This window comes from Akebia trifoliata, chromosome 3 (assembly GCF_017979445.1).
Source record: "Akebia trifoliata isolate Shusen 1 chromosome 3, ASM1797944v1, whole genome shotgun sequence".
Lineage (NCBI taxonomy): Eukaryota > Viridiplantae > Streptophyta > Magnoliopsida > Ranunculales > Lardizabalaceae > Akebia > Akebia trifoliata.
In genome coordinates this window covers 37,785,107-37,797,802 of record NC_141377.1, presented here as the reverse complement: position 1 = coordinate 37,797,802, position 12,696 = coordinate 37,785,107, and the positions used below count along the sequence as shown (strand labels likewise).

The 12,696-nt window shown below is 34.3% G+C and overlaps 1 protein-coding gene across 2 annotated transcripts; it reads right to left on the bottom strand.

Annotated features, from left to right (window-relative positions):
• Positions 1–541: 541 nt before the first annotated feature.
• Positions 542–8,721, bottom strand: LOC147406754 (uncharacterized). Of its 2 annotated transcripts, XM_086434953.1 has the most exons (8): positions 8,348–8,721; positions 5,313–5,398; positions 4,185–4,331; positions 3,960–4,068; positions 2,746–2,869; positions 1,455–1,716; positions 864–981; positions 542–760 (listed from the first exon to the last, which is right to left on the bottom strand). In XM_086434953.1, exons 1-7 carry the CDS (start codon positions 8,469–8,471, stop codon positions 871–873), a joined length of 963 nt encoding a protein of 320 aa, XP_086291079.1. In that variant the 5' UTR covers positions 8,472–8,721; the 3' UTR covers positions 542–760; positions 864–870. The 2 variants fall into 2 exon arrangements, with proteins under 2 accessions (XP_086291079.1, XP_086291078.1); XM_086434952.1 differs by having other exon boundaries at positions 542–981; positions 8,348–8,720.
• Between the last annotated feature and the right edge of the window lie 3,975 nt (positions 8,722–12,696).

Here is a 12,696-nt window from a genome sequence, read left to right as displayed (position 1 = left end):
TTTGAATAAGTTCCCATGCCTAAATTTAACTCAAAATCTTCATTTACCAACAAAAGAACAAGAAACAAAAAAGTTGTGATTTTCAATTTTATGTAGAAATAACAAAAGAGGAACACAAATTACATTTTACAGATGATCCAATTAAGTGTGCGACAAGGCATTTCAACCAGGCCTTTTTAGGGAAGAAGATCAAATGTTTTGTTTTATTAACAAATTAGCACACTACAGATAATTTAGAAAAGGTCAGTTAGGATGGAAAGATATTATCAGTGAGCTTAGAAATGCTACTTTGCATCTCAGCAACCTTTCATTGGATCCTGTAGATGTGCTTTCTCTACTGAAAATCAACGTCCAAGGGTACCTATATCCTCTTCCCACCATCTTAGACAATTCCGCGCTCCCCCCTTACCCTTAAAAGATTACTCGTAGGGCTATCAATGGACCCAACCCATCCGATTCTTTTATATATGAATATTAGATAACAAAACCTTTTAGAAAGTCGGTTTGTTCGAAACTTTTCTCATGGGCTTCTGCTTACATCTTTTGTAAAAGATTCAGACTAAATTTATTACATGTAAACTACTACATTGTCTAAATTTTGCACTAGTCATAGCCAAACAGATTTTGGGTCATCCAGGTTCACTATGATGGATTTTTGGAGCAGTGTGATTAGGTGTTACAGAGATGATTAGAAGGCAATAAGAGATACAGCGCAAATCTCCAAGCAGCACACTATTTACAAGTATCATTTGATCTTTAACTGCATAAAACAAGTCAGCTCAAAATGAAAAACTAACTAACCACCAAAGACGGCAAGTCTATCTACATAGTGTTTTTTCCTGTGAGGAAAGCAGACTGGCCGCCTGATGTTTACAGAAGACGGAGTCTTGTCAACTGCTGAGTATGCTCAAGTGGAAGACGCGGAGGGTACCTCCAATCAGCGTCTGTCATCATGCCATCAACATCCTCTACGATGTACTCCTATTTAAGCAGTCAAGAAAGTCAATTTGTTATGGTGATAGACCAAGGTTATATTTTAACACCAATTCTTCTAATGACCAAGGGTTTTGTTAACATGTGCCCTAAGATGCAATAAATACACCTTGGAAATAAGTTTCCCCACCAAAAATACCCTCGAATCCTTGTTTCCAAATTGTATTTAATGCATCTTAACATGTGCCCTTAGGGCAAATGATATTAACAAAACCCAATAATCAAAGCAATGATGGGCCATAATCCAAAATCGAACCAATTGGACAATCCTATTGGGAAATATATGAACATTTTCCACAAACATAAAATTCTATCATACCTGCCAAGTTCTAGATTGTTAAAATTAGGACTGTCAAAATGATTTGAATATTAGTGGAACAATTTTACATTATATATTTCTAGCGATGACTTAAGTCAGTGCGGTGATAAAAGAAAAGTGAATATAAGCAAGAGCGACTCACTTTAGTTAGCATCTTTTTAGCAATTATGTGATAGTGCCGCTGCCAAATCCGCTGTCCAAACATTGTAGCTACTAGTACGCTATAAAATATGCCAAACACAACAAATAGTCCGAACACTACCAAACCCATTATAACTACTAATGGTAACCCTGCTTCATCTGAACTTCCACAGCAATTACAATCACATGATGTATTTCCGAAGCATGAGTTACAGTCAGTGCACAAAATATAATTGCCAGGTAAACGTGTGTCATCATACATTCTGCAAGGCAAGGAGAGGAAAAGGTCATTGAATCAACTCATCATTAAACATGAATCAATATCAGTAGAAAAATAAGTATTAGAGAAGTGTGTCGCATATGTAAGTATGGGCTAGGTCTGATTTGAAGGTGTTGGACTACTCTCTTTTTTCGGCATTATTTTCGGTTCCTAGTTTTCATAAACATTTTATATCAAGGTGTACATCGATTTGCATGACAGAATCTCAATCAAGCTCAGTGATGACTTGAACTTTCGTCAGGTAAGGTCAAGTCATATGTTTTTAAAATGTATTTACTATTTTTATTTGCTTCAATTTAACTTCCAAAAAGTAGAACATTATTTGTGTTAAATTTCATTTTGGAAAAAATAAATCTAACACGTCAGTTCATCTCTATACACCATAGATTCTAGTGTCCAGGTCTAACTTCATAGCTATGCAGATTCTTTTCATCTCTTGTTATTTTTAGCAAGCATGATTTTTCCCATTCTTTATCAATTTTTTAACTTCTCTTACTTATTTCAGCAAACATGGTACTCATCATCATCATGGAAGCTTTACCCAAAAATTTGGTATAAGGCACACAACATCTACACTGTTCTGATCCTCTTGTTTTGGCCGCGTAACATATAAACTGGTATGGGAAGATTATGGTGCCAGTCTTCCACACTAGAGGGGAAACGAGTTTTACTCTAATGCTAAATCATTCATCATCATCAATCATATAAAATATGCACATCTCAAAAAAAAATTATTTAAAACCGAACCATAAAGCGCATTTTCACACTGGCAGACTGGCACCCAAACCTTTCTCAAGCTGGTAAATATGCCCCTCGTATACCAATTGAAAACAGGGGGTTGGGGTGGGGGGATAAGGAGAAATGCTAATTTATTGTGAACAAGAAATACCGAAACATAACAGCAGTATTACTCGTGAATAAGTCCTAGAAAAAGATTTCGAAATATTGAGAGGAAAAAAAATAGTTTTGTGTGGATCAAGTATATCCTAGATTCCAAATACAAGGAATTTACCCAGGTCGGCAGCAAGAAACACATAGTTCTTGACATGGCTGAGATGGATCATTGCGCACCGTGTCATCATAACAAATCATGAAGCACCCAACCAATCCCACCAAAGCAAAAAACACTAGTGCTCCTGCACTCACCAGAAATAATAACAAGTACATATCATCATCATCAGATACAAAAATCAGATATTGAGAGCCCAGACATTTACGTAACAATTACACACATATTTCCATAACATTACAAAGAAACCAGATGACGACCAAATACACAATCCATTGAATCCAAGGCTTTCCAGTAAATAATTGGAAAAAAATGTAAGACTCTCTGGCACGTCATGGTCGACTATACAAGCAAACTTGTGGGGAGAGAACCAGGTTGAGTAGAAAGATTATGAACACTATAGTACTTGGAAATACACAAATTGTACAATAAAAGAATTAATATTGATCTGTTGCCTGTATCTATTATGCTAATGCAGGGGGAAGTGGTTTTATTAAAATTCTAACCATCCCCACCCACCCACGCCCCCATGTTGGACATACTCTTTCCATCATGCATGCAAACATTGTGGCATTGCATGTTGCTATGGAGGCAGAAAGTGAGGTTCCTTCAGCAATGTCAGAGTGTGGCTACAGGGTTGTAAGGTCACTGTTACTTGAAAGTATATTGCAAATAACGCATATTTCAAAAAAGATGCTCAAGATACAATCTGAATAACAAGGAGTTTGTGAAATCAGAGAATTAAATATAAAACTCTTTTAACTGCACAGAACATGTACAGACATGTTGACTCAAAACACCTTCCAACTCAGAGGGCTTATTGTTTATAGAAACAGGAATCACTCTTAAGACCCTTTCTCTCTTCACTAGAAAATATTACTACAATATGTGAGAGGGACTTTGGTGATTAGGAGGATAAGGTCTTGTTCGCTAACTGTGATGGATTTGAATAAGGTGGCTACAGCTTCCTCCTGAATCAAGTTCATGCCTGTTCAAGAGGTTTTCTAGGGATCTGCCTCCATGTTAGATGGCCTTAGTACTTACAGTCAAAGGTGCCCCTTGTTAGAAATTTTCCGTTATATTTGAAATCAATGACATTGTGACAAATGCATAGATAAATACAAACATAGAGCAGAACATAAGGGGCAATAACAAGGACAATAAAACATGATCACAACAAACAAAGAGGAGAACACTTGTATTTTCTCGAGATTTACCACATAAGTAGTAGAAACCAAGTCCACTATGGGAAGCCAAGGCCAAACGAAGCTGGAAATGCTCAAAACTATCAATTAAATACACCAAATATGACAATGAAGTAATTACCTGCAGACAAAGAAGATGAAGAAATAGAAATTGAACACCAAACTCACAGCAGCATAAAATTTACAAAAAGAAAAAGAGAATGAAAGACAACTTGAAGCATGGGGGAGATGACCTACAAGTTGAACAGCCACAAAGATAAATATTACATCCCTAGTCACAAAGAAACGGAACTTCAAGATTTGCCATTTCCTATTATCATAAACATGCACTCTCAAATGGTAACGAGCCTTGCAAGTAGTGCAATGGGCAAATGCAAACCCTTCCTGTAGAAATCAAAATGGGATTATCAGATTCAAGCAATTCTAGAGGTTACCAATATGTAGAAATGTCTCCATAAAAGAACAAAATTCAAAGACGCAAGATTTATTAATCCTTGAAAATAAGCTGGCTACATAAATACGGCATCTTAAACCATGCAAAGGCTATTGTTTCTTTCTTGTACACGAGCTTTCAAATTCAACCACCTCAAAGAGTAAAAAAGAAGAATTTTCATTCATAAGGCAGTTGAGGAGCCCAACCAAAATACAGAAAAACAGGGGAAAACAAAACACAAAGCACCCCTAAAACAAAAACACTAAGGAACGTTGTTGCCTTCATCATGTTCATTATTTCACATACGTAAAAGTTAACAATTCACAGTACAGATATGCATATCAAACTTGATCAAGAGTGAACAACAACAAAACAAATCTTGTTCCTCCATTCCATTTTGTCCATAGCCAAATCTTATGTTCTTCAAAGTGAGTTCATACATGCTCTCACCATTTCTATCTATTTCTTTTGGACCTTCCTCTTGACCTTCCTCTTGCTCTTGTAGGATCTTCAACTTGAACATTTATTTTGAATAAGGCTACAATTGGTTTTTGTTGAAAATGCCCATACCATCTCAGACAGTTTTCTCTTAGTTTATCGCCTATTTCCAAGTATACAAGTAAGATAGAATGATGAGGGATCAACTTGGCATACTTTGAGATATGTGCGTGTATTATGGATATATGTTTCCATTTAATTGATAAGCAAGAATTGGATGTCTGATCTCAAGATACCAAAACATACCCTAAGTGCCATAATCAATTAGGACAACACGGGGGACATGACTATTTAGCAACCAAGCAAAAAATCACTGAACTACACTGGAGAAATGTACTTAAAAAAATGTCTTACCTAGATGAGCTTAATGGTGTAACCCCTAAAACCACACTAGATTAAAAAGGATATTAATTGTAAAGTTAACTTATATATACCTTTACAGCCCTCCAATGATCCAAACACTCACGGTGAACATACTTTGAGGTTCCTTTGCACTTGCAAGGAGCAATAAAATCCTGGCCTGAAAAAAATAAAAAAGAGGCAAAATTTTAGACACTTTTCCCAAATTAAATATTGTACTAGGCCAAATGAATTGAACTATAATCAATTAGGGACTTTCTGCACCAATTAATTAAGAAAAGGAATTTTAGAGTAAAATGGAATTAAGGAAGTTCAAATGACATCTAAATTCAAAATGGCTTCATGACAACATTAGAATGTTACAACCCCAAAGATATATGTGCTTAACTTTTTACACCAACAACAACTTGTATTTTTGGTTAATTGGTTTGTGTTATTATCATTTGCTATCAAAGCCTCAGGTTCAAACCTCGGAAGGGGTAAATTGAGGAAAGGGTTACCGGGGGACCAAAAAGAAGGGTACTAGAGTGAAAGCCACCACAAAGTGGGCACCTAAGACCTTAGTGGAAGGGGATACCTCGGGCCCCGAAAAAGGTGCCAGAGTGAAAATTGCCATAGAGTGAGCGGACACCAAGGTTAACTAGGAAGAATTGTAATAAAGTGCAATTAATACACTTTGGACATTGGATTTTGTACCGAAAAAGCCCTTAAAATTTTCTTTTTTACCAAAATATCCTAAGGTTCCAATTTTCAAAGTGTATTTATTGCATTTTAACGTGTTCCCTTAGGGCACACGTTAACGAAATCCGTAGTATATTACTACCCCTAAGAAATATGGACTTTACTTCCCACATCACTAAGAGCAACTCCAATCGGTCTCTAATAAAACTCTAAATTTAGAGATAGAGACGTTGTAACCTAACTCCAACCAATCTCTATTAAGAGAAATCTCCTCTAAATCATTGTTCAAAGCAACTCCGTAGTATATTACTACCCCAAAGAAATATGGACTTTACTTCCCACATCACTAAGAGCAACTCCAATCGGTCTCTAATAAAACTCTAAATTTAGAGATAGAGACGTTGTAACCTAACTCCAACCAATCTCTATTAAGAGAAATCTCCTCTAAATCATTGTTTAAAGCAACTCCAACGGGGATATTCATAAATACTAGCCATAGTGACTAGGCATTCCATAAGGGAGAGTTATTTTGGATATTCAATGGGTATGCACTCCAAAGTCTAATCGTGTTATCCAAAAAAGCTCTCCATAAATATTTTAATGTTTTTTTTTAAATTCTAACCAAAATTCAGCTCCAGCAAAATCCTACCCAACCGTCGTTGTCCTTTGCCGCCAAAAGGTAGAGATTCTAAATCTCATACTCTTGTTTTACCAACTGAAAACTCAACTCTCCAAAATGTTTCAAAATGGAGAGAGAGTTGCAAAGTGCATTGTTGACCCTTCAAAGGGCTCTGGCTCTCCAAAATGGTAGTTGGGAGGGGATGCAGAGTGTGTTGGAAGTGCTCTTCTCCAAATATAGAGGTCTTGATAAATTTTAGAGGGTCTCTCTAAATCAATATTCATGTTTTTTAAATACATATTGTATCCTTTTTTTTTTCTATAAATGTCTATTTTTTACCCTCTCTCTTCATGGAACATGTTTTAAATATCATTTTTGTCTCCTTCTCTTTTCAACCTTTTCAAGTCAATGAATAGTGCTTTAGAGAAGGGACTCATTGGAGTTCAAATTGGTTCTGAGGTGCCAATTTGGAGGAAATTTAAGAGACGTGGGTTGGAGTTGCTCTAACACTTAGGTATTTTTTGTATTTTGTATATTGGTTCAATTCGCATCATTACAAAAACACAAAAACAAAAACAAAATTAAAAATTTGTGTAATGTATTTATCAAGGAATCAAGAAAATAAAGACAATTAGGCTTCTTTGAGGGAGCCAATCCTCCAATAACAAATAAAACAGAACAATATTTCTCTCTGATCTCCTTCATTACCACAACTCCTTAAATACAACTCAATAACTACTTCTACATGACTCTCTACTTAGGACATGTTCTTGCTAACTAGGACACCACAACCTTACAACTACTTGACCCATGACATCAACTAAGACAACACTTCACCATAACTGAAACACTATTTGGCTAACTAAGTGTGTGTTTGGTAACACTTCTGAAGTCTGAATGGAGGTGGTCCACATTTAAAATTCAGACTTTAGAAGCTTTATTTCCAATTGTTTTGATTTAGATTTCAGGCTCCAAAATCAAAATTCAGAAGTTTTGAACCAGTGATTTCAGGCTCCAAAATCAATTATTTTATACTTAAAACACCCTCCTCAAAACCCTAATTTCTATCAATTATCCTTTCTTTATACGAACCTTAAAACCCTTAATTTTAACTTTTCTACCTCTCATTTTTTTTCTACCTCCCTTCCTCTACAACTTTGTTGTCGAAGTCTCTCTCATTTATCTCGTTTCGTGTTTGAAAACCCTATATTTTTATACGAACCCTAAAACCCTATATTTTTCAACTAGAAAATAAATGATTATTTATTGTTTGAGTATTATCTTGTTGGAATATAATTTCTCAAGTATGAATTCAAATTGAAAACAATACTTTAGGGGTGTTTGATGTGTTAGAAATTGAAATTAAATGTGTGAATGGTTTCATTATGCATAACATGTTATGTTTTTTGGTTAACAATTTATTAGAATTACAAAAGGGTATTATTATCAAAATGGCCATTATGTTTTAAAATTCTATTTGTAATCAGAAGCTTTTAAAAATGATAAACAAACAACTTTTCCATAATAAGATTTCAGATTTCAGAAAACAGACTTCAGACTTCAGACTCCAGACTTCAGAAGTGTTACTAAACATACCCTAACTGAACCCCACTAAGAGATCATGGATGCACACAAACAAACTACCCTTGATCAGGTTCTCTGCCCGTGACATTTTGTGAGATTCATCAAATCACACTTAAAAGGAATACTAATACCATGGAAATAATGATGGTTCTTGTTAGCGAAAATATAAATTTAGATAGAAAGAAAAGAAAAAAAAAATCTTATCGAGTTTAAAGTAAATGTTACCATCAGTTTCAAGACAAATTCTGCATTGGATTTGCTCGCTTGGTCCGGCTTCAAGATCGATCTCGTTCGGCTTGATAATCGCAGAAGGAGCGATTAAAGGAGAAGTGGTTGCGATATCCGCCATAGATTTAAAGAATTATCCATAAACAACATAAAACCTAAATTTTCTTGATTTGCTCGCTCGGTCCGGCTTCAAGATCGATCTCGTTCGGTTTGATAAACAGAAGGAGCGATTAAAGGAGAAGTGGTTGCGATATCCGCCATAGATTTCAAGAATTATCCATAAACAACAAAAAACCTAAATTTTCTTGCTTCATCTTCTTCTCTCCCTCTTATTCTTTTATTATTTATCTAACCTCTTCGAGGACCACAAACAAAAAGACCGTACTTAGTACTTACTCTTCTCTTTAGAAAGTTTTAAAACTTGACTCATACGTCTCATATGAGTCGACTAAACTCGATGACTCGCAAGTCGACTCGCAGAGACAAATAATTATTCTCAATTATTATATTTTAAACATGTTTAATATTTTAAAATTAAAATTAAGACTTATATGTATTTATAATTTATTTTATTTTATTTAAAAATAAAAAATCAATAAAACACATAATACGGTCTAGTCGTTTCTAATCCAGCTCGATGTACTTCCTTGTAAGGTTTTAAAACTCGTTTTGACATCTCGTCTCATCTCATCTGTGAATAAGATCGAGTCATCTCAAATGAGTTTTTCAATTCATTAAGACGACTCGTTTAACAATAAAAAAAAATGAACGTGAATTTTAAATCTCTAATGCATTGACTTATTTATTCGTCTTGTTAGTGCATGATATTAGACGTATCAAATGAGTCATCTCGATCTAAGATGAGATTTAATACCATGCTTCCACGCTAATTCAGCCCATTTTTAAATTTACTTGGGAGAACAAGTGCCTAGGTCAATTTGAAGTACAATCAAGTCAACTCTTACCAACCGAGTTTTAATTTCCAAGGCGTCTTGACTCGATGGATTGGCAAGTCGACTCAACGTGTCATAAAACTACAGACCGACTAGCCTTACTAAGCTAGTGAGTATTTCATCCTTACTAAGGGTCCTTTGACCCAACTTGTTGTTTCCAAAACCAGGAACCAATGCTTTAGGTTTGTTGAGGGAAAAAATTATATCAACTTTAAAATATATATATATATAGGTCCCGTTCGGCACCCTAAGTTTTACCACACACTTTAACAAATGCGTTTTGTCCTGCATGGGTTAGAAGTTTCGGAATGGGCTGATTTTTGGTGAGGATGATCTCTATGGTGAGGAGATCATCCTCACCAAAAATCAGCCCATTCCAAAATTTCTAACCCATGTAAGACAAAAAACGTTTGTTAAAGTGTGTGGTAAAACTTAGGGTGCTGAACATTTCCCATATATATATAAAAGTCAGTCATTTTCTAATTCCCCCTTCTGACAAATTCTTCCCACGTGATTGTGCATACGACTATAGATTTATCTCCTCTGATACACAATTACACATTTTCATAAATATGTACAATTGGACATTATTTTAAAGAAGAATTCCACAAAAACAATTATTGTTAACAGTTGAGTTTTAAATATACATGTGGAGTTAGGTGGAAGTTTGGTAGCTGTCAATTTTAAAAAAGGAAATGCTGAAATGACAAAAAGTATTTACTGCACAAGTCTGACGTGCGATGTGTTTCCTCATGATACAAATAAAAATCATCTACAGTTATGTATACATGTTCACGTCAGAATTGTGAGAATCATAATAAATCATGTGTCATCTCAGCACGACTCTTTTCAAAACATAGGATCAAGTCCAAAAGAAAAAATATTTTTTTTTATCCAAGTTTTTTCATAAAATTTAAAGGGCTGTGATGTTGGATTGTCAATGTAATAGTCCATCCAAGCAAAATGACCCTAAGTAAGACTTAAAATCTTATTAAGTTATTAAGAAAAATATGCGTTTCTCATAAAACTATGGTGAAAGAAACGACACGTGACCAATTATGAAAGAAAAAACTAAGAGTTTTATTGCTCAACTATGGTATCATCCCTCTCTTCGATGTTAGGTTAGGATTATGATTTCAAATTTGAAATCTTTAAAGTTGCTCAACTATGGTAACAACTTTAAAGTTGTTGAAGAAAACTTTATCTCAACTAACTCCATTATATCTATCTCTAAAGAAATTTTTCTTCTAACTCTCCCTTCCTACCTCATCTTCTCACCCAAAAAAAAAAAAATTATTCTCTCACAAAAGTTAATCCGGGATTTCACATAATCTCGAATGGAACAATCACACAAATTGAGAACATCCCCAATTAACATAATTATCCATATTAGACGTAAAATCTTAGACCAACTTTCATGTGGAAAAAAAAGTTCCCATCCTCCTATACCTTTTATTGTCCTATCATTTTCCATTGACGTAGCCCATTATCCTCTTCTTCTTTTTATTGTGTTTTTTATTTCTATTTATCTTCAACGAACCTTTTAGCCAATGAGAATATGGATTTCCACAAAGATGTCATTTCCACATTATATACTCCAATTGTGTTTAATGTTACGATTGACTTGACTTTAAAGCATTTATAATTCTTGTGGACTTATCAATGTCATATTAAACTTGCTCACCTTGTTGAATGGGTCACTTGAAAATCAATGTTTTAAAATCGAATTGATAATCGGATTGAATATTTGTCGAATTGGTCGGACCATTGTTCGATTCTGTTAGTCCAATTTATGTTTCTTGAAAAACGTAAATATATATATATATTCATTTTTTCAAAATTGTTTTATTTACATTCATAAAAGGATGATACTAAAAAAATTGAGTAATCATTAATTAGTTGAATCGGTTTTATTACAAAATCTGGTCGAACCACCAATTCGGTCCAATTTTTAAAGTACTTTTTGAAATTTTAACTAGTAAAGATTCCTTACCCACCAAGTTATGGTACTTAGTATAGTAACCAAGAAACCCCGGAGCAGACCCAAAAAAGTTCACTTGCGAGGGTTGTATTAAGTGTATGAAAATAAAATTTTAAAAATTACAAATAATAATGTATATTTTTTTATAATAGAAGTCGTATTACTTTTTTTTTTTTTCACTAAGCCTATATTTTTAATGAATTCGGTAACTCGGTGTTGGTGGGATTTGAACCCAGGTCTCTGATATATCACTCAAAGACTTGCAATGACACAACCTAGTGACCATGTTGGTTGTTTTCAAAATTATAAAACTAACATTTTCACCGTATAATGCTAAACCCCCCTCAATTAATATTTTAAATTAAAAATAAGTACGTATCACACATGCTTTTGCACATGAGTTGTTTCCTTACTTAGTAAAATGGTCAAATCTTAATAAAGGGCGTTGAGATAAAATGGATTGCTAAATTAGCAATTCAACACCACAACCTTCTAGATTTCATGGAAAAACTAATATAAATAAGAAATCAAAAAGTATTTTTATTTTTTTTGTTGGCCTGATACAAGGTTTGAAAACAGACTACTACTAAAATTAAAAAAAAAAAATTTGGAATGGGCTATTTTTTGTGATCATCCTTGCAAAAAATCAGCCCATTCTGAAATTGCTAGCCCCAGTTTGCAAGTTAAAGAATTGTGGACCGTTCATTTTAACCATTAGTTTGTAACCACTTTTCATAGGATTATAAGTTTTAAAACCAGCTGATTTTTTGTGAGGATGATCTACTCACTTTAGAGATCATCCTCACAAAAAATCAGCCCAATCCGAAACTGTTTTGCCATATAGGATAAAACATTGACTACGGATCCTAACCTATATATGGGTCAGGATTCAGAGACACATAAAGCTATAATGTGTTTTGTCTTATATGGGAAAAAAGGTTTGGAATGAACTGATTTTTTGTGAGGACCGAGGAGATCATCCTCACAAAAAATCAGCCCATTCTGAAACTTCTGGCCCCATGTTTACAAGTTGAAGAATTCTAGACCGTCCATTTTTTGTAAACCACTTTTGATGGGGTGAGGAGATCATACTTGCAAAAAATCAGCCCATTCCAACCTTTTTGCCAATGTAAGACAAAACATGTTGTAGCTTTATGTGTATATAAATCCTGACATATATATTAATTTTTGAAAGAAATACACTTCCTAACTAAGTAAGATTTTAACTCTTACTATGGTTCTTTGAGCTCAAATGGATTACCACATTAGCAATCAAACACCAGAACCCTCTAGATTTCATGGAAAACCCATACCATACAAAAAATATTCAAAAAATATTTTTTTTTTTTTGAGCTTGATCCAAGGGTTGGAACTCAACACTAAGTTAAAAATTAATTTAGTTATTGTCGAGT

Coding starts and splice junctions, on each gene's coding strand:
- LOC147406754 (XM_086434953.1), bottom strand. CDS start 8,471: ATGGCGGATATCGCAACCACTTCTCCTTTAATCGCTCCTTCTGCGATT. Junction 1,717..2,745: donor GTTTCTTGCTGCCGACCTGG/GTAAATTCCTTG, acceptor CTTGCCTTGCAG/AATGTATGATGACACACGTT. Junction 982..1,454: donor CTAAAAAGATGCTAACTAAA/GTGAGTCGCTCT, acceptor CTGCTTAAATAG/GAGTACATCGTAGAGGATGT.